This window comes from Lemur catta, chromosome 7 (genome assembly GCF_020740605.2).
Source record: "Lemur catta isolate mLemCat1 chromosome 7, mLemCat1.pri, whole genome shotgun sequence".
In the NCBI taxonomy this organism is placed as follows: Eukaryota; Metazoa; Chordata; class Mammalia; order Primates; family Lemuridae; genus Lemur; species Lemur catta.
Window position 1 is genome coordinate 71,301,151 of NC_059134.1, and position 17,398 is coordinate 71,318,548.

The following is a 17,398-nucleotide window of genomic DNA, read 5'->3' on the forward strand; positions in this document are numbered from 1 at the left end:
ACACCCTCTGGTCAGAACACACCGCTGACCCTCAACGACCAGCACTGACACCTTATTTTCCACTGACTCCCTGGCTCTGGGACAGGCTGTGCTGTGCCTTGGAGGCTGGCAGCCATGGCCTTACCTGCCACCTGCTTGCTGCGCTGGGAGGCCTCAGAGGCCAGGGCATAGGAGATGTTGATGATGCGCTCTTGTTCCTGCAGCTGCGAGTCCAGGTCCACCACACTGCTCCTGTCCTGGCCTGGCGTTGTTGGCTGTAGGTTGCACATGCTGCGGGACGGGCAGGAAGCAAGCTCTGGGTCCTCGAACCCCTGGGCACCAGCCTCAGGAGGGGAGCAGCTCCCTGGCTAGGAGGTTCTCAACATTTGTGGGGCATCAAATACTATGGACTTTCTCCCTAGACAAAGGTGTGCATGCTTCTCCCCAAACACCCAGACGATCACAGCAGCTTTGTTCCTCTTTTAGGAGGGCCACAGACCAGACCTCAAATTAATAGCTCCAGCTGGAGGTTCCTGTTAAATTCAGATATGAAATGGCTAATCTAGCTCTGAAAGGGAGGCTTACAAACAAGAAGTTTCTGAAGCTATGGATGCTGAGGGGACAGGAAAGCTACTTCCTAGGGCCCCTGCTCAGTGTCCAGGGAAGTAGGAAAAGCCTCTGGCACCCTCTGGACAAGGCTGGGGGCCCTGGCTCTGCTCTACCAGTCTGCATGAGGGAGCACAGACCCAAATGCTGGGAGGACTATAGCTGGAGCTGATCTCCAATTAGCTCGCTTCACTGCCATGCTTGGTTCCATTCCCCACACTAGCTAGGGTCACTCAGACTCCAGTTTTGGGGACGACAGCCCACGACAAGAAACCTCTGAGTGTTTCAGGCCTTTTTGGATGACCTAGGCAAGCTTCCTCACCGATGTGTTGGTGACGTGCTCAGTACCAGCCTGCCCTCTCCAACGAGAAGGGCTTACCTGAGAAGGAGGCCTGGCCAAACACGCACGCTAGCTAGCCTGGCCCAAGGCCCATGCGGTTGAGACACCACCTGGAGCTGGGCCTAGTAAGCTGTCAAGACTTGAGCGAGCGAGGGCTGACCTTGACCGGGCGAGGATGTTGCGGATCTTCTCAGCTTTGCGATACCGTGCCTGCAGCTCCTCAAGGCTGGGTGGCTCTTCAGGATCCAGCTCCACGTAACGCTCAGGGATGGAGACCTTCTCTGGCTTGGACAGCTGAGGAGAGGGCCAGGGGGTGGCAGGGGACAGGCTCAGACGTCTAGGTTTGGAACCTGATTTCCCCAGGCCCACACCCACCCCCCACCATGAGGAAGCAAATAGAGTCTGTAGGGATTAAGTAACTTGCTAAGATCACAAAATTAGTCAACTGTGGAATTTGTATTTGAACCTGAGTCTGACTCCAAAGCCCACGATCTTTCCACTACACCAGACAACCACCTCCTTCAGGCCAAGGGAAGGGAAGGGAAGGGTAAGGCAAAACAACAAGATGGGTCCTGATAAACATGACCATCCTTGATGCCACCCTCAGGGACTAAGTGATCTGACCCCTGACTACCTCTTCAGCCACACTGACCCACCAGTTCCTCCAGTTCCCCACCTCAGTGGAGCCTCTATCTTGCTGTTTCCTCTGAGAGGTTCTTCCTTTTGCTCCACTGACTCTCATCTTCTTGACCTCACTTTGAGAAGCCTTCTCTGGTCCCCCAATCTCTCGCTTTCTGTCACCATTGTCTCCGGGTGCCTAGTGCAGGGACCTGGCGCTTAGCAGCCCCTTGGCAAATACTCCTTGAATGGATGATGGGTAAATGGATAATTGACGGACGGATGGATGGAAGAAAGCAAGAGTGCTTTCTGTCCCTACAAAAGCTCTCCCGATCTAGACAGGAGGCAGCTGTGTTGCATCTGCTGCTTTCCATAGGAAAATGGCCCCAAACTCCCCACCAGCGTCTCATGCTGACCCAGTGGCAAACTCAGCTTGATGAAATCTAAGAACACTAAAGCCTACTTTTGCATGCCCCGGGAACTTTTCCCTCTTTGAATTTACAAAAGCACATTAAAATGGGGTTGGTTGAAGCTCCTGAAAACAAGCTAAACCCAATCCCAGAGCTAATCTGGACATGGATTTAAACCCACATGCAGCCCTTTCACTCTGCTGAAGATAGCAAGAAATAAGCTCTTCTCTGTTATTACCAGTGAGGGCAGATCCAGAGGAAGGAAGTAGATTACATTGTAGCAGGAGGGATTTAGGTTAGAGATAAGGAAGAACTTTTTCCCCGGGCTGGCAGGCCAATTAGGACACTATAGAACATACTGCCACTGCCAAGGCAGCATGTGGAAGCTTCTTTTGTGAATCTGAGAAAGCACAGACTTCTTTGGCTGTTTCAGGTACCAGCGGGAAAAGGTCCGGGGGCAGGGGACTGGCCTCATTGAACCCCTGGAGCCCTGGCTGACCCCAGAACTCCCGCAAGTCCATAGGCATCTATTTACCAACACACTGCTCCTTTGTTTCCAAAGACTGAACGCGCCCCTAACATACTGAGTCAGGCAGATACCCCTGCCTCTTACAAACAGGAGGAAGGGACCGAGAGGCACAGGTCCTCTTCATTGCTCACTGTGCCATCAGACAGACCTGTCTTACTGAGGGCTCTCCTAAATCTGTCCTTCATGTGGTGAAAACATTTCCTGCCATGCAGTTTCGGGGCAGGCCAAGCCCTCACACAAATGTTTGCGGGACATTTACGGGCCACGGTGTGATGCATTCAACACAGTCTGTTCGGCAAATATTTAGAGAACCCACTGTGTGCCAGGCCCTGTGCTAGGGATACGAAGGTGACCTCAGCAGCCGCAAACACTGCCCGGCAGAGCTTACAGATGGTACAATGTGGGCCACAGGAGACCACCTCTGTCTTGAGGACCCCAGTCTGTCATCCCCAGAGTTCCCTTTCTCTTCCCTTGGGTGGAGACGTCCCTGATTGGTAGAGATCCGGGGGTTACACGCTTTTCTCTGACTGCCCTGTCATGATGCATGTGAGCCACCAGAGGGCACCAGAAGAATTCAGATGAGAATTGTGCACTGTCTCCTAGCTTCTATCAAGGCTCACCTGTGATTTTCAAACCTGCCGCGCTCCCCTCCGCCATTTTCCCCAAGTCAGATTGCCCAGGCTGGCCTGACCTAGCCAGTTGCAAGGCCAACCCCTGGTGTTGTAATAACAAGTACTGCACCACACGCCTACTATGTGCCAGGCTTTGATCATTGCCAAACCTCCCAGGAACATACTGATTCACTTAATCCTCACCACAACCCACTTCACTGTTGAGGAAACCGAGGCATAGAAGTTAAAATTACAATTTGCCCCAAATTACAGAGATAGATTTGAACCTTCATCAAAACACCTGGGTTCCTTTATTGCCTCACGCTGCTACCCATCCATTGTCCTGGGCCATGCTGAGGCTGAGCCTTGTCCCCAGTCAGAACGAATCTCCCAGCAGGAAGGCTGATAAGGCTGGGAGCACGAAGGCCATGTCTCCTGGGTGACATGAGGGAAGCCCCTGCCCTCACCTCTCTGCTGATATCCAGGTCATAGTCTTGAGGTTCCAGGTCCAACTCAGTGACAGGCATGGCCTGCACTTTCAACCAGCCATTCTCCTCCTTGTCCTTCCTGTCCCCTTGCATGGCCCGTTCCAGCAACTGCAGGTCAAAGTCCTGCTCACGCTTCCACTGGCAACAGAATGAGAGGGTTAAATGCAGTCACTTCTGACTGCTGAAAGAGCCACACTGGTCCCCTTGTGGATGGGCCTTGCAGGCACGGGGGCCTTGGGAAGACAGACCTGTGACACATTACAGAAGAGCTGTGTGCTATAACTCCATGTGCAATAGAGAACGAGGCCTCTGTCCCCTTCATATGGCCTGTTCTAGACTGCTGATGACTCTCTGATCTGGTCCCCAGAGGGTTCAAACATGCATCCTCAGGGCACAGATCTAAGACCCACGACTTCAGGTTCACAATGGTCCCCAGAAATGTAGAAGTTTCCCAGCTGAGAGGGTGACCTCAAAACAACACAAGACAGAGTTCCAGAGAAGGCATTTGCCCCTTTAGCTACCCCATAGCTCACGGAAGGCTTTCTGGTTCAGAAGCCATATGTCCCAGGCTCAGAAATAGTGGAAAAAAACAAGCCCTTCAAGGCCCTGATAAGCAAGCGGAATAACCAAGAGCCTCTTTATCGGGAATTTCCAACAGGATGCTGTAGGGGATATTGCACCCTGAGGTCAAGAAGGAGCAGTGTGGGGTCAGTGAGGCAAACTGCTGTGTAAGATGGTATCAATTTGGGATATTTCCTTTAAATTAGGGGGAAAAACCCTAAATTATATAAAATTGAAATGTTAAATCAAACAATGTTTCCAAGGCTCTTCCACAGTATCGATTTTGTAATAAGCTTTACAAGAAGGACAATCTAACCCAACCATTTTAAGATTCATCCACCACTGTCCAGCTTTGCGGTGGCTTTCTGTTCACCCATGGCCTGTATCCTCACAGGCTTTTGACCGCTGAACTGGCTGGTGAGACTGGACCAGACCCGAGCAGAAGCAAGGCAGATGCTTACCCAGCCCAGGCCCCCTGCTCCCTCCCCCCATGGCCACGATTGTCTTTGACACCCCCTTTAGTCCCTCCAAAACCCCAAACTCAGGGCTGTATCAGCACATTTCACCCATTCAAGCACAAGCTCTCAATACTGACCCCAAACCAATCTGACCACTCCTAGGTGATAGTTTTCCAATTATAGTTTGACAGGATTAGGTAATTGAAGTTCCAAGAATGAAAAATTAATTTAATGACTCACAAAGAAAACACACATTTTCTTACACGCTCACAAGTGCTCCAAACAGAGACAAGTCCTCATTTAAACCCAGCCTGATTGTTTCCACAAACACGAAAAGTTCACTAGACTCTACAACATATCCTGGGGAAGAACCACGCCAATCCATTATTATTAAGCAACACGTTTATTGGCGTTGATGCAGAGACTTACACAAGTCTTTTTTTTTTTAAGAGAAAAATTACAAGGTATTCAAATTACGATTTTTAGATAATCTCTACATTTGAGACATCAAATTGTAAAAGGTCAGTTGTTACCCCATATGACATTTGCTTATAAAGTTTAAAAGTTATCAAGTTTGCAGCTTTTAAAGATATGAGTGTTCTGGGTTTTACCCCTTTGGTGTCTGACTTAACAGCTACAGAAGGGCCCTCTGAATACATAGTATATTTTGCTACTTGTTCAAGTTATTAAATACCAGAAACACAAAAGTTTTCCATAAGAAACTGTGTGGTTGGACTAAAGGAACGATTTTTTAATTTTTTTGGAGACAGGGTCTCACTCTGTTGTCCACGCTAGAGTGCAGTGGCCTCATCATAGCTCACTGCAACCTTGAACTCCTGGGCTCAAGCGATCCTCCTGCCTCAGCCTCCGGAGTAGCTGGAACTACAGGCATGCGCCACACGCCCAGCTAATTTTTTGTAGTTTTTGTAGAGACAGGGTCTCCCTACATTGTTCAGGCTGGTCTCAAACTCCTGGCCTCAAGCGATCCTCCTGCCTTGGCCTCCCAAAGTGTTAGGATTACCGGTGTGAGCCATCATACCCAGCCTGGACTAGAGAAATTAAAACCGAACAACCTCAGCCTTGGTAGAACGTATTCAAACGTGCAATCTCTGAAGTCTGTGTTTACTGTCCAGGTATAAGGCATTAATTTTGATAAATTCATAGTGCCCCGACCTCTGCTAATGACTGTGGTCTCAGGCAGCAGGTTGGCTCAGGCTTGCAGGGAGGCTTTTGGGATGAGTGGATTATGAGTCAGTAGGCCTGCACAAGGAAGGGCAGCAGAAAGGTGAGTCACATCTGGGGACGCTCACTATGCTATGGACACAGAGCTGCTATTACAAGCCTGGTAACAAATAGCACAGGCCAGTTAGAGAACGTTCAATGCAAACCAGAAGCTTCTGTAAACACAATCAGGCAGGATTAGAGAGGCAATGAGCGGTAACACTAAAAGCAAAAGAGCTTGTGCAATGAATTAGGGAAAGCACAGTCAGGCTAGAGGTTTAGGGAAATACGAGATTTCCAACAGGAAAAAGTCAAATGGAATGTTTCCAAGAGGGACCTAAGGCGACTGTGGACAGGGTGCAGCACCAGGAAGCACCACCAGGGGGCAGCTTCCCCAGCTCTCCTGGGCACCCTGCAGCCTCAGCACCATGAGCTGCGGGAGACCACCAGCCCTCAGGGTGTGGGCAGAAACCTGTGCTCAGCTGCCCCCACTGAGCACCCGCTTGCAGGTTTAGGGGGCTGGTCTGTTCGCTTGTGCTTCTCCTCATTGGACCGTATCACCTCTTCCTCTACTCCCTGAACCCTGTAGTACCAAGTCTTGAAGTCAACTGAGATTCAGAATGCCTGCAAAGGCCCCTCTCAAGCTGGCCACAGAGAACTGACTGGGTATTTTCTCAGGCTCCTAGGCCTCTGCTGTGACATCCTCACTCCTGCTCTGGTTCCGAGTCACCCTCCGACCAGGTCACACATGCAGCCTGGATGGTGGACAAACAGCCCGTGGGGTGTTCTCTGAATAATCCAGGTCCACAACCTGCTCACTGGGGGATACGACAGGTTTGTGTTTGGGGCCCCTGGGGCAGCTCTGTTTAGCTCGAGGGGAAGCTTCGCCTCCTGTCCCAGCCCCGCCTGCCTGGCCCCTCCTAACATACTGAGCCAAGATCTCCAGGGAGCGGTTGGCTGAGGTAGCGGGACGAGGGCAGGCCTGTCCTCTCTCCTTGGCTCAGCGTCCTCTTGCGCTCCCGGACCAGGGCCTTCTGGTGCCGCTTCATGCGCTCGAGCTGCTCTTCCGCGCTCATCTTGCCACGCTGGTGGTCCCCTGAGTACAGGCGCTCCAAGGCACTCTTGGGTCTCTGAGGGGTAGGAAGGCGAGAGACACACAGGGCAGCTGGGCTGGGAACACCAAGGGCAGCCACCCTGCTGGCTTCCTCCCTGTTCTTTGTCTCACTCACACTCACTCTCACTCACACACACACACACAAACACACACACATGCACACACTCTAGGGGGCTCCTTCACAAAGAACCACTTCCTCTAACACACTGACTGCCACACTAGAAAAAAACAAAAACTTTTCCTCGGGGCCACGGTGTATTATGAAAATAGAATAAAAACTCCGAAAACAAAATGATCCTTTCTAATTTAAGGAAAAATTTGTTATTTTTTATTGTTTTCTGTGCATGAGTTATATGCAACTTGGAAAACAGTTCTCACAGCTCCCAAGGTGAAGAGATGTGTGAGTTACATATGCTTCACGAGGCCCTGGGCTCAAAACAGGCGTGAGTTAAATACAACTCATGTGGCAGTAAATGTGCTAAGCACCATGACGCCCCTGGCCCTCATGAGCTTTCTGGGCAGCACCCCATTCTGCAGATGTAGACACTGAGGCCCAGGCCTGTCCAGCTGGGCTCACATGCAGCATGTGATGGGCTAGAACCCAGGGAGCAGACTTAAATTCCCTCCCGTGACCCTGACAGGCTGGAGAGAAAGGCGGGGGGTCCTCAGGAAATGGAGGGAGCGGTGGGATGCCCTTCTTGGTGGGCAGTGGGTGACAGGGACCCTGAGCCCAAGAGGGGCTGAGGTCACCTCAGAGGCCACCCCAGGGCTCACGGGATCACCAGTCACTGCCCATCGCAGAGCCCCTCCCTCAGCATGTGAAGGAGCAGTGAGCTTCCGGACAACTCAAGGTCACTCACAGGGAAGGTCATCTTGCTGCTTTCAGCATTCAGACCCCTCCGGAGCGTGACGTAGGGAGCAATGGTGGATGACTGCTGGAGCCTTGACGTGGACCCCGAGAGACCTTAGTGAGGAAAGAGAAGTGCAAGCGCATTTGTGGTGGGGTGGACAGGCACCCTGCTCTTCCCTAAGCACCCCCGATTCTGGTGAGAGGACCAAGAGGACCCAGGCAACAACTCAATCTTTTTTCTCTTAGTCCTCCCCAGGGCTGGAAGAGCAAGGCCCTAGGCAGAGGGTAAGGGGACAGCCCAGGGGTGCCCTCTGTCCCTGACGGGAGATAGCGTGCCTGCAGATCTGTGGACTACCCTAGGCTTCCCTTCCACGTGGAAGACCCGGGCTGCTTGGCAGGTGGAAGGGCTGAGGGGCAGGAGCGCCCTTCATCCCGCTTCCTCCTGGTACACAGGATTCACTGAGTCTTAGAGTGACGCAAGAGGGAAAAGCCCTCTGGAAGGGCTGAGATAGCCAAGCCGGTGGCAGTCACCCAGCACCCCAGCCTGCAGGGTACCGTAGCTCTGAAGCCAGAGCACTGGGATCATCTTCTGGCTCCATCACTGATCAGCTAATTGGCAAGTTATTTAATTTCTCTGAGCCTTACTTTCCTTATCTCTAAGATGGGGATAATAGTACTTCCTTCATGTGACCGTTGTGAACATGAGTTGTATATAAAGTGCTTAAACACTGCAGGGCTTTACAGTAATTGCTATTATCATTGTTTCTGGGGACAGATAACAAAGGAGGAAGCGAGTCAGGATGTGGGCCAGAGGGAGGAATGCCAGGTCCTCCCTCCCAGCAGCCCAGAGCCCCTAACAGCTGCTCCCAGGCCTAGGCCCAAGCTGCAGGCACAAGGGTGTGGGGAACCAGTAGAGGGTTGGAGGCAGTGTGGGTACCGGTGGGTCCCTGTGGAGGGCCTTGCCTTACCTCTGCCTGGCAGCGTCTGGTACCTGCTCTCAGGGCCCACAAGTCCGAGGGACGGCTGGGCCATGTCCCCGCTGAGGGTCGCCAGCTCAGGCTCACTAACGTACGACCGGAGCTCCACCTGTGGGCACAGTCGCAGGTGGTCAAACCTGCCTGGCGTCACACCACCCTCCCTCTCCCCAGGGTTCTCCCTGCTCACCCTCGAGTCCCCGTTCACACACTGCCCCAGCTCCCGGTCTCGCTTCCTCTCGTCCGACTGCCGCTTGAGGCCCCGCACGGAAGTGTGCCGGATGATGGTGGCCTCCCTCGGCAGAGGTGGCACAGCTGGGGGCTGGTCCTCCGGGCTGTAGAGTTCGGGGAGTGGGGGCCTGGGAGGTGCCTCATCTTCCTGCTCAGAAAGAACCAGAACCAGTGCCCAGTGAGGTGAAGCTGGAGGACCCCCACAGAGGTGGCCCAAAGGGCAGGAACAGGCCACTTCAGAGCCCCAGAACATGACCACCTCCGCCAAGGAGCACGAACACTTCCCCCGGAGATGCTGTGAAGAGGGAGACGCCTCTGCTCCATCTCTATTCTTCCCTTCGATTCATACATTTTTTATTTTTCAAAGTGTCACACTCTATACTATGTTCCAAAACCAAGAACTCAGGTCTCCTAGGTCCATGCTCTTGGCACTGTGCCAACTGCTTACTCTCCTGACTGGGACAGCACCACAGGGGAGGCAGGCTGCTAACTCTGCTCTTCCTCCTAGGTTTGTGGCAGCACCCGCCAACTGGAGAACAAACACCTGGCCCACTTCACAGTGCTCAGCCCAAGCTGGCTCACTGGCCTTGCAAAAAGTCTGGATCCTTCATCAGGTTGGGGAGCAAGGACAGAGTCCACATTCTCCTGCCCTTTCTATCAGAAATGTGCATGGTTACAAAATATTTCCTCCTTCCTGACTCAGACAGAATAGGCGGTCAGGATGAGTGACTCACTGCCTACCACACGGCCCACTGCCTAGAATGGGATGAATGTAACTATTTTCCTTGAAACTCCCTGTCCACAATGCTCCCTGAGGGCTGTGGTTCCTCTATACATCAACAGACTGGCCCCCGATCAACAGGAACACCCACTCCTGGGACTAATGACCATCACGTCTTCCTCCTCCTCAACTCCCTCTTAATCTAATTTGGCTTTGTTCTTCAGAATTTTGCAGAGTTCAGGAAAGGGCACTCCAAGTTTGCTTGGCAAAGGTTTACCAGCATTCTTTTAAAGCAACACACTTCATTGATGCCGTCTGCCTAATATACCCACTGTCCTCCAAGAATCAGCAGTTTCCAATCCTGACAAGAGATCAGAACCACCAATTTCTAAAAAGCTCCCCAGATAGATGAACACAAGATTGATTGCCTTTGAAGAGAATAAGATGTCTGGAGACAAAGGGTGGGAGACATTTTATTATATACTTTTTAATATCTTTTGTTTTTGTACCTTTTGAGAGTACTAGCTAGTACAAAAAAAAAAAAAGACATTAAATTCAAGAAAATAAGCCAGATAAAAAGGAAAGAACTATAGCTACATGCAACAATGTGGATAAATATCAAAACATAATGTTGAAGAAAAGATGCAAGATACAAAAGAGCATAGTATTGTATACCAGCATAATTACAGTATTTAGGAACGCCAACATAGGTAGTAAAACTTAAAAAAAAAAAAAAAAAAAACAGCAGGGGAATGATCATCCAAAAAGTCAAGATAATGGCCATTTCTGGCAGAAAGGAAGCAGCCAGGACAAGGAAGGAAACCACAGGCTCCTTCTGGTTGCCAGCAAAGTTCTATTTCTTGGTCTGTGTGTTAGTATAACATGGGTGGTCTCTTTATTATTATTTGGGAAATTATATATTCCTGTTTAATGTCATCCTTTGGGTGGGTATTATTGTTTCACAAATATAAATGTTAAAAACAAGCCAACAATAGCAGCAAGTGGTAAAACTGGTAAAAACACACGTATCACGAGAAGGAGAGAGAGAGACCCCTGGTGCCTGGATGCTCGTCCAGGCTGAAAAAGCCTGAGAGCCACAGAGGACCACGCTGTGAGCAGGAGCCTCTGTGACCATCTGCACAAGTGAAGCTGAGGGGGCTCAGCGAGGGGATGGGACTTGCCTGAGAACATAGTGAGAGAACAGGGACTGGAATCTGGGTGTCCTAGCTCCTAGGCTAGTGGCTTCTCCCTCTGGTCTTTGTCCCCAGCTGGTGGCATCCTGCCCTATGTCAGCAGCCATCTGCGTCAGACTATTTTTTTTTTTTTTTGGTATTTTTTTTACCTCCTCTTTTATGGCTGGAGCTCCAGACTGCCTCTTAGATCTGGGATTGGAAAGGAGATCTCAAGCTGGAAAAATTCACGTGACTCTCTGGCTAGGGCATGGGTCACACCCTGGGTACAGCTCTGGGCCCTGAGCCATGGCTGGAAGCAGGTGGATGCTGAGGATCAGGGTACAGGAACACATGTTTTACCCAGCACTGTGCACCAACCTCATCAGAGGCCCTAGGCACACATGGCACTTAGGCAAGGCTCCTCCCAAGCCTTTGCTGACAAAAATCCGGAGGTCCCCATTCCAAGGTCCCCTCTGTATGGCTTCCCTACATTAGGACCAGACTCTTCATGTTCTCCAGCCAACGCTGGCCTGGTTCTGGAGGCATGAGCTGTCATGGTACCTGGCCACATCTTCTATTTCTTTAAAGTCTCCTGTGTCCCCAGACTCTGCCAAGAGCTTGGCCACTCTCTGTGCCAGGCAAACCAAGGTGTTGGCCCAGGCAACTACATGGGCCACAGATCTGCCCTGGGACTGAAGGTTCAATTACATGAAAGATGGCACAAAATAAAAGAGCATGGCCAGGAGATCCGACTGGATCCATTAATTAACATGGAGACCTTGAGCAAATTTCAACGACTTGAGGTCTTAGTTTTCTTATCTGTGGGATGAGGACACTGCCCTTCTTACCTATACTCTGTGAGGTTACTCTAAAGATCACAAGTATCCTGACAACCCAGCACAGTGCTCGACAGCAGGTGAGGGGAAGGACACTTTTCCACTGGAATGAGCTCATGTCCCACAGGCTTGTGCAACTGCAGGGCAGCCCTGCACAGAGTGGCACAGAGCCCTGCACGGGGAAGCCTCCCAACAGCCACACATCTCTCTGCACGGAAGAGACCACAAATTCCACCCTACTCAGCACAGACAGTTCTTCTTGCTGGGCCTCAGTTTTCCCAACTGCAAAATGAGGGGGTTAGATCCTCTCTCAGGGCCCTTCCAGTTGTGAACGTCTAAGGCACAATAGCAAGGTAAATACTACTTTTTAACTGGCTCATGACTCAGGACTCTGGCTGGTTCCATCTCTCCAAGTTTTCCCAAGAGTTTCTCTGCCCAGAGAAGCTGACCTGAGGGCAGAGAGGGCAATCAGCTGCCAGAGAAGAAACAGTGGCACTCAGCTCCCAGTCACACTACTTACAACTTTGGGCTTCATCTTTGTTGGTGACTGAAGGGGGGACGTCACTTTCCTCAGCTGGGGCGGGTGAGGTCGGTAGGGCACGTAGGTTTGCAGCTGAGGGAAGAGTCGAACCTCCAGAGGGGTCCGCACAGGGCTGGTGGGAGGGCTGGGCTGCGGGGGCGGCTTGCTCTCAGCAGTCGAGAGTGAAGGCACAGGCGGATGGGGAAACAAAGGCACCGTTTTTCTTTCTGAGGGGCACGGAGGGAAGCAAAGCACGGGATAGAACAAAGACCCTCTTCCTCGGAGGACAAGCAGCGTGATTTAGGACCACAAAGACCTGGGCCCCCAAGGGCCATCCCATCCACCTGGGTTCTGGCCCCCGACACTCCTACTCCCCACCCCACGCTGTCTCCCACACCCAGGAGCATGGCCACTCACCCGGATTTTTGACTGATTCCACTAGGATTCTGAAGTTCTCCTTATTTGCACTCAGGCCTGCAATGACATCTTCAATCCTCCACAGATCCTTCTGTATCTGTGATTTCTCCTGAGGAAGATATGATGGTGGTTCGTTCACTGCCTTCTTAGCTCCTTACAAGAAGTTTCTTCTTAGAACTTATCCTGCCATTTCAGACACAGCCCCTCATCCTGGGGAGCAGAACCCCCTTTGGAGACCCCACCTGCCTCAGCCTCCCAAGTAGGTGGTACCACAGGCACATGCCACCACGCTGGCTAATTTTTCTATTTTTAGTAGAGATGGGTCTTGCTCTTGATCAGGCTGGTCTCGAACTCCTGACCTCAAGTAGTTCTCCTGCCTCGGCCTCCCAGAGTGCTAGGATTACAGGCGTGAGCCACCACACCTGGCCAGGAGTAACTGTTAATAGGTGCAGGATTTCTTTTGTGGGCTGAGGAAATGTTATAAAATTGATGGTGGTGATGGCTGTATAATACTGTAAATACACTAAAAACCACTGAATTGTATGCTTTAAAAGGGTGAATTTTATGGTATGTGAATTATATGATAAAGCTATTATTTTTTAAAAGTACAATGGGAGCATGATTATTATGTGTCAATTTACAAAAATAAAAAATAGGCCAGGCATGGTGGCTCACGCCTGTAATCCCAGCACTTTGGGAGGCTGAGGCAGGAGGATCACTTGAGCCTAGGAGTTGGAGATTGCAATGTGCTATGACTGTGCCACTGTACTCTAGCCTGGGCAACAGAATGAGATCCTATCTCAAAAAATAAAATAAAAATAAAAAATAAAGTCCAATAAATAGAAATAAAAAAATAAAATTAATAAAGATAAATTAAAATAGCTGATTCTGCAATTAGACTGCATGTTCCTTGATACATCTCCCACAGGGCCTGGTACTTAGCAAGTTCTCAGAATGAATAAAGGAGCAATCATGTAAAATTCCCTGATCAAATACTTTCCAACAGCCACGACAACAGACATCCAGAGCCTCCTGTCCCAAGGAGGTTCACACTCTCACAGGCTCTCCACCCTTCCAACACCAAAGCACATCCTTAGGGCTGACAAGCAAATAATGGGCTTGATACTCAGCACCACTATCTGTTTTAGGATACTGAGCATCCTAAAACAGACAGACATGTTACGGAACCCAGAGAGCGTGTGTGTAAGAGGGGATAATCTCCAGAGCTGACACTCCCCCAGATGAGTGTTGGGAACAGGGGAAGGAAGGGATTAGCATCAGTCCTCTCCCTCCCCCACAGCTCCCTGGCAAAGCTCCCCTGGCCTTCCCCATTTTGCCTTCCCATTACCCCACAGGTAAGAGAAGAGCAGAGAGGAACAAAGGCTGGAGAGCTCCTATCTTTGTCTAGGGTGATGGAATTTCAGACCCTAATGATGAGGTGAGGGGCACTTTGGGGGAGCAAGGAGGTGGAGCTTCATTCCTGCCTCCCTTACCATGCTGGGCAGGAAGGCTTCTCAGCACTGTTTTCAGCAAAGGCCTGAGCTCACCATCCAGAAGTTGGGAGGGGAACACCTACAGGTAGCCTCACCTGTCACTGCCTCTCTCACAGTTTCCTGCCACCAGTTGGCTGTATGGATCTTCCTAAATAAAGCCACCCTACGTTTCTGAAAAAGCTATGGATTTTCTCACAGCAGAACCTGGCTAAAGGAAGGCGAGTTTCCAAGCCCTGTTACTGAGAATTTGCATACGGGGCTGGAATCATGTCTGCAGTGCTAATGATTTATCTAGGGCTCTAACAGCTTGCCTGGCCTAGGATTACACCAAGGAAGCTAGCACAGAGCCTGCTCAAAGCAGGGCTTTGTGAGCTTCCCTGGTCACTGCGGCACTTAAGGAAAGTGTGAGCAATGCCACAGGGCAGGGTGGGGTGGAAATTAAGCTGCAGGCTCCAGGTTGTCCTTTCTGCTAATAACTTAGGAGGCTAAGTTCTCCTGGGAGTCTGTGACAAAACCTGTACATTGTACCAATTTGCTTTTTGGAGGGGGAAAAAAGGATTCTGGGCCTGCTATAAGTTAAATCACCATGACATAAGGCACAGTAGAAATACAAATAGCTAACAGTCGTAGGAATAGCTACTAGTAATTAAATACGAGTTAAAACATGATGTCATTTAGCAGGCTGGCAAAAACTAAAAAGACTGATAACATCAAGTGCTGACGAGGATGTGGGCAAATAGGTTCAGTACTTTCATTTGCTGTGGGTGGGAGGGGAAATAAGTGCAGTCCTTTAGCAGGAGATTTGGCAGTATCCACTGGCTTTTAAGACGTGTACTCACTCCAACCCAGCAAGTCCACTCCTAGGAGACTATCTTAGATAAATGCTTGTAAACACGCTTGAAAAGTCAGTTACGTGGATGCTCACAATGGCACCATTTATAAAAACCCTGAAAATATTTTAAATGCCTGTCAGAAGAACGGCTAAATAAAGTAGGAAACACTCAGACTATGAAATAGTACATAACAGTCAATAAGAACTAATTTAATTTACTTAGACTGATGCTGTGTAATATGTGTTTCTGAGATGATGGAAATCTTCTATAATCTGTGCTGTCCAACACAGTGGTCACTAGCCACATGTGGCTATTAAGCACTTGAACAAGGGTGGTGTGAATGAGGAATACATTTTAATTTTACTTTTAATTCATTTATAGTAAATATTATATTATATTGGGCAGCATAAACTTGGGGGTATCTTTCCTGGAAAGTTTTCACAACATAAAGCTACGGCAAAAAAGTGAGTTGCCAAGCAATGTGTGTGATCTTCTTTAAGTAAGCCTTTGACCTGGTCTCACCCCCAAATAAATAATGTAATTCTATGCATGTGCCTATTTTTGGAAATGCATAGAAAACAATCTGGAAGGCAACACCTCCAACTAATAGCATCAGTTACATATAGGGAGGATGAGGGGCCTAGGGCAGAAAGGTAGGAGGAAGAGGAGCTTTCATATCATTTTTCATTTCTTCTTCTCATTGTTTTAGCCTTTTCAGAGAGATGTACTGAGGTATTGCTTGTATAATTACAGAAACATACAGCCGGGTGTAGTGGCCCATGTCTGTAATCCTAGCACTCTGGGAGGTCGAGGTGGGAGGATCACTTGAGGTCACGAGATCAAGACCAGCCTGTGTAAGAGCGAGACCCTGTCTCTACTAAAAATGGAAAAAATTAGCCAGGTGTGGTGGTGGGCACCTAAAGTCCCAGCTACCTGGGAGGCTGAGGCAGGAGGATAGCTTGAGCCCAGGAGTTTGAGGTTGCTGTGAGCTAGGCTCATGCTACAGCACTCTAGCCAGGGTAACAGAGTGAGACTCTGTCTCGATTTAAAAAAAAAAAGAAGAAAAGAAACAAAGAATGAAAAGCTAAAAAAAAAAAAAAAAAATCACTGCTAAGATTCATGTGGACCCACTGATGTCTAAGATGATAGGTATAATTGGATGGGATAGTTTTAGGAACTTGTAACTAGAAATAATTGTTTGAAGGACTTGGTCAACAATGTTCACCTAGTATTTTCAAGCCATTATGCTAAGTGCTGAGGATGCAAAAAAGAACAGTAAAATGTTAGCCAGCTTGGTGAAGGGTAATTGGGGAGGGGGGAAAAAACCCAGCAACAGCAAGAGACAGACAAGTTCGGGGGAGCCTCGTAGGCCAGCCCTGAGCCACAGGTAGGAGTCTCCTTCAGATGGTCCTAGACTGGGCTCTCTGGGAAACATCTCTGAGTGCAGGGACAGCAGAGCCCTGGGAAAAGCCACAGGGCCTATAAACCTAAACCCCCTCGAGAATCTCACTCACTTTTCTGGGGTGAGGCTAATGTCTGGAGAGTCAATATATGCATTAAATCACTTGAACAGAGAGCCTTGGCTAGAACAGAGTTCGTCAGTTAGCAAACCCAGCACCCAAGGTGGCCCAGCACGGTGCCTCATACAAAAGCAGCCTCAGTTAATGCTTGCTGAATTGAAATACACTATACAGTTTAGAGGGTGGGGTGGAAACCTGGTTGGGCACCACAATGAGAGAACACTGGGCAGCTGATGACCCGACCTGGAAGAAGAGAAACCACACAGTGCCTGCCCTTCATTGTCTCACTTTTGGGGGACAGAGGCAGCTATCAATGGGGTGGCCTGATTTTTACGGGTAAGGAGGCAGGGCTCTAAGGCCACCTTCCCAAGTGGAACAGAGGCCACAGAGATCAGTATCACCCAGCCCAGCTTCCAGAAATGCAAATGACCACCTGGAGACCAGAGGCACCTCAATGGGCTGAATTCAAACCACCTCCTCAGGCCCAGGTGAGAGACTTCTATCTTCAGGAATCAGAGGAGAGAAGGAGGTGGGGGCTTCCTGCTGCTGTCTAAGTGAGGAGCTAGGAACCAAGATGGGGCCAAGAACCACGGGAACACAAATCACTATCAAGTAACTGTAAGGTGCTTGGAGCTGGTATTTGTCTCCCGTTGGGTCTGTTTCCCCAAATGATCAGAAGTAAAATCTTTCCAAAAACACTCAAGAGCTTGTCTTTGACAGTGGAGAGGCAGGGGGGGCTGTGATGAGGCTTCTCATCACAGCCTGGCTAGGGAAAGGGCTGGGAAAGGGCTGAGCTTGGGGTGGCCCCTTTACAGGGGTGGTGAGTCCAGGGCCCAAGAGGAGAGGCCCCTGGGAAGTGCTCGCAGCCCCCACAGGTGAGGGCTCTCTGAAAAAAA

The 17,398-nt window shown here is 49.9% G+C and overlaps 1 protein-coding gene across 6 annotated transcripts in view; it reads right to left on the reverse strand.

Moving 5' to 3' along the window:
• The window catches only part of PLEKHA7 (pleckstrin homology domain containing A7), a 214,873-nt gene that overhangs the window by 5,242 nt on the left and 192,233 nt on the right, over positions 1–17,398 (reverse strand). For 5 of the 6 annotated variants that reach the window (XM_045557599.1, XM_045557598.1, XM_045557597.1 and 2 more), the window contains 9 exons: positions 12,657–12,765; positions 12,240–12,466; positions 8,950–9,138; positions 8,754–8,871; positions 7,796–7,899; positions 6,751–6,951; positions 3,561–3,719; positions 1,086–1,219; positions 125–270 (listed from right to left, as the gene is read on the reverse strand). In XM_045557599.1, the coding sequence (XP_045413555.1) occupies positions 125–270; positions 1,086–1,219; positions 3,561–3,719; positions 6,751–6,951; positions 7,796–7,899; positions 8,754–8,871; positions 8,950–9,138; positions 12,240–12,466; positions 12,657–12,765 (1,387 nt within the window). Of the gene's footprint in view, positions 1–124; positions 271–1,085; positions 1,220–3,560; positions 3,720–5,556; positions 6,952–7,795; positions 7,900–8,753; positions 8,872–8,949; positions 9,139–12,239; positions 12,467–12,656; positions 12,766–17,398 lie in introns of those variants that run through there. The other variant, XM_045557601.1, reaches the window with a different exon arrangement.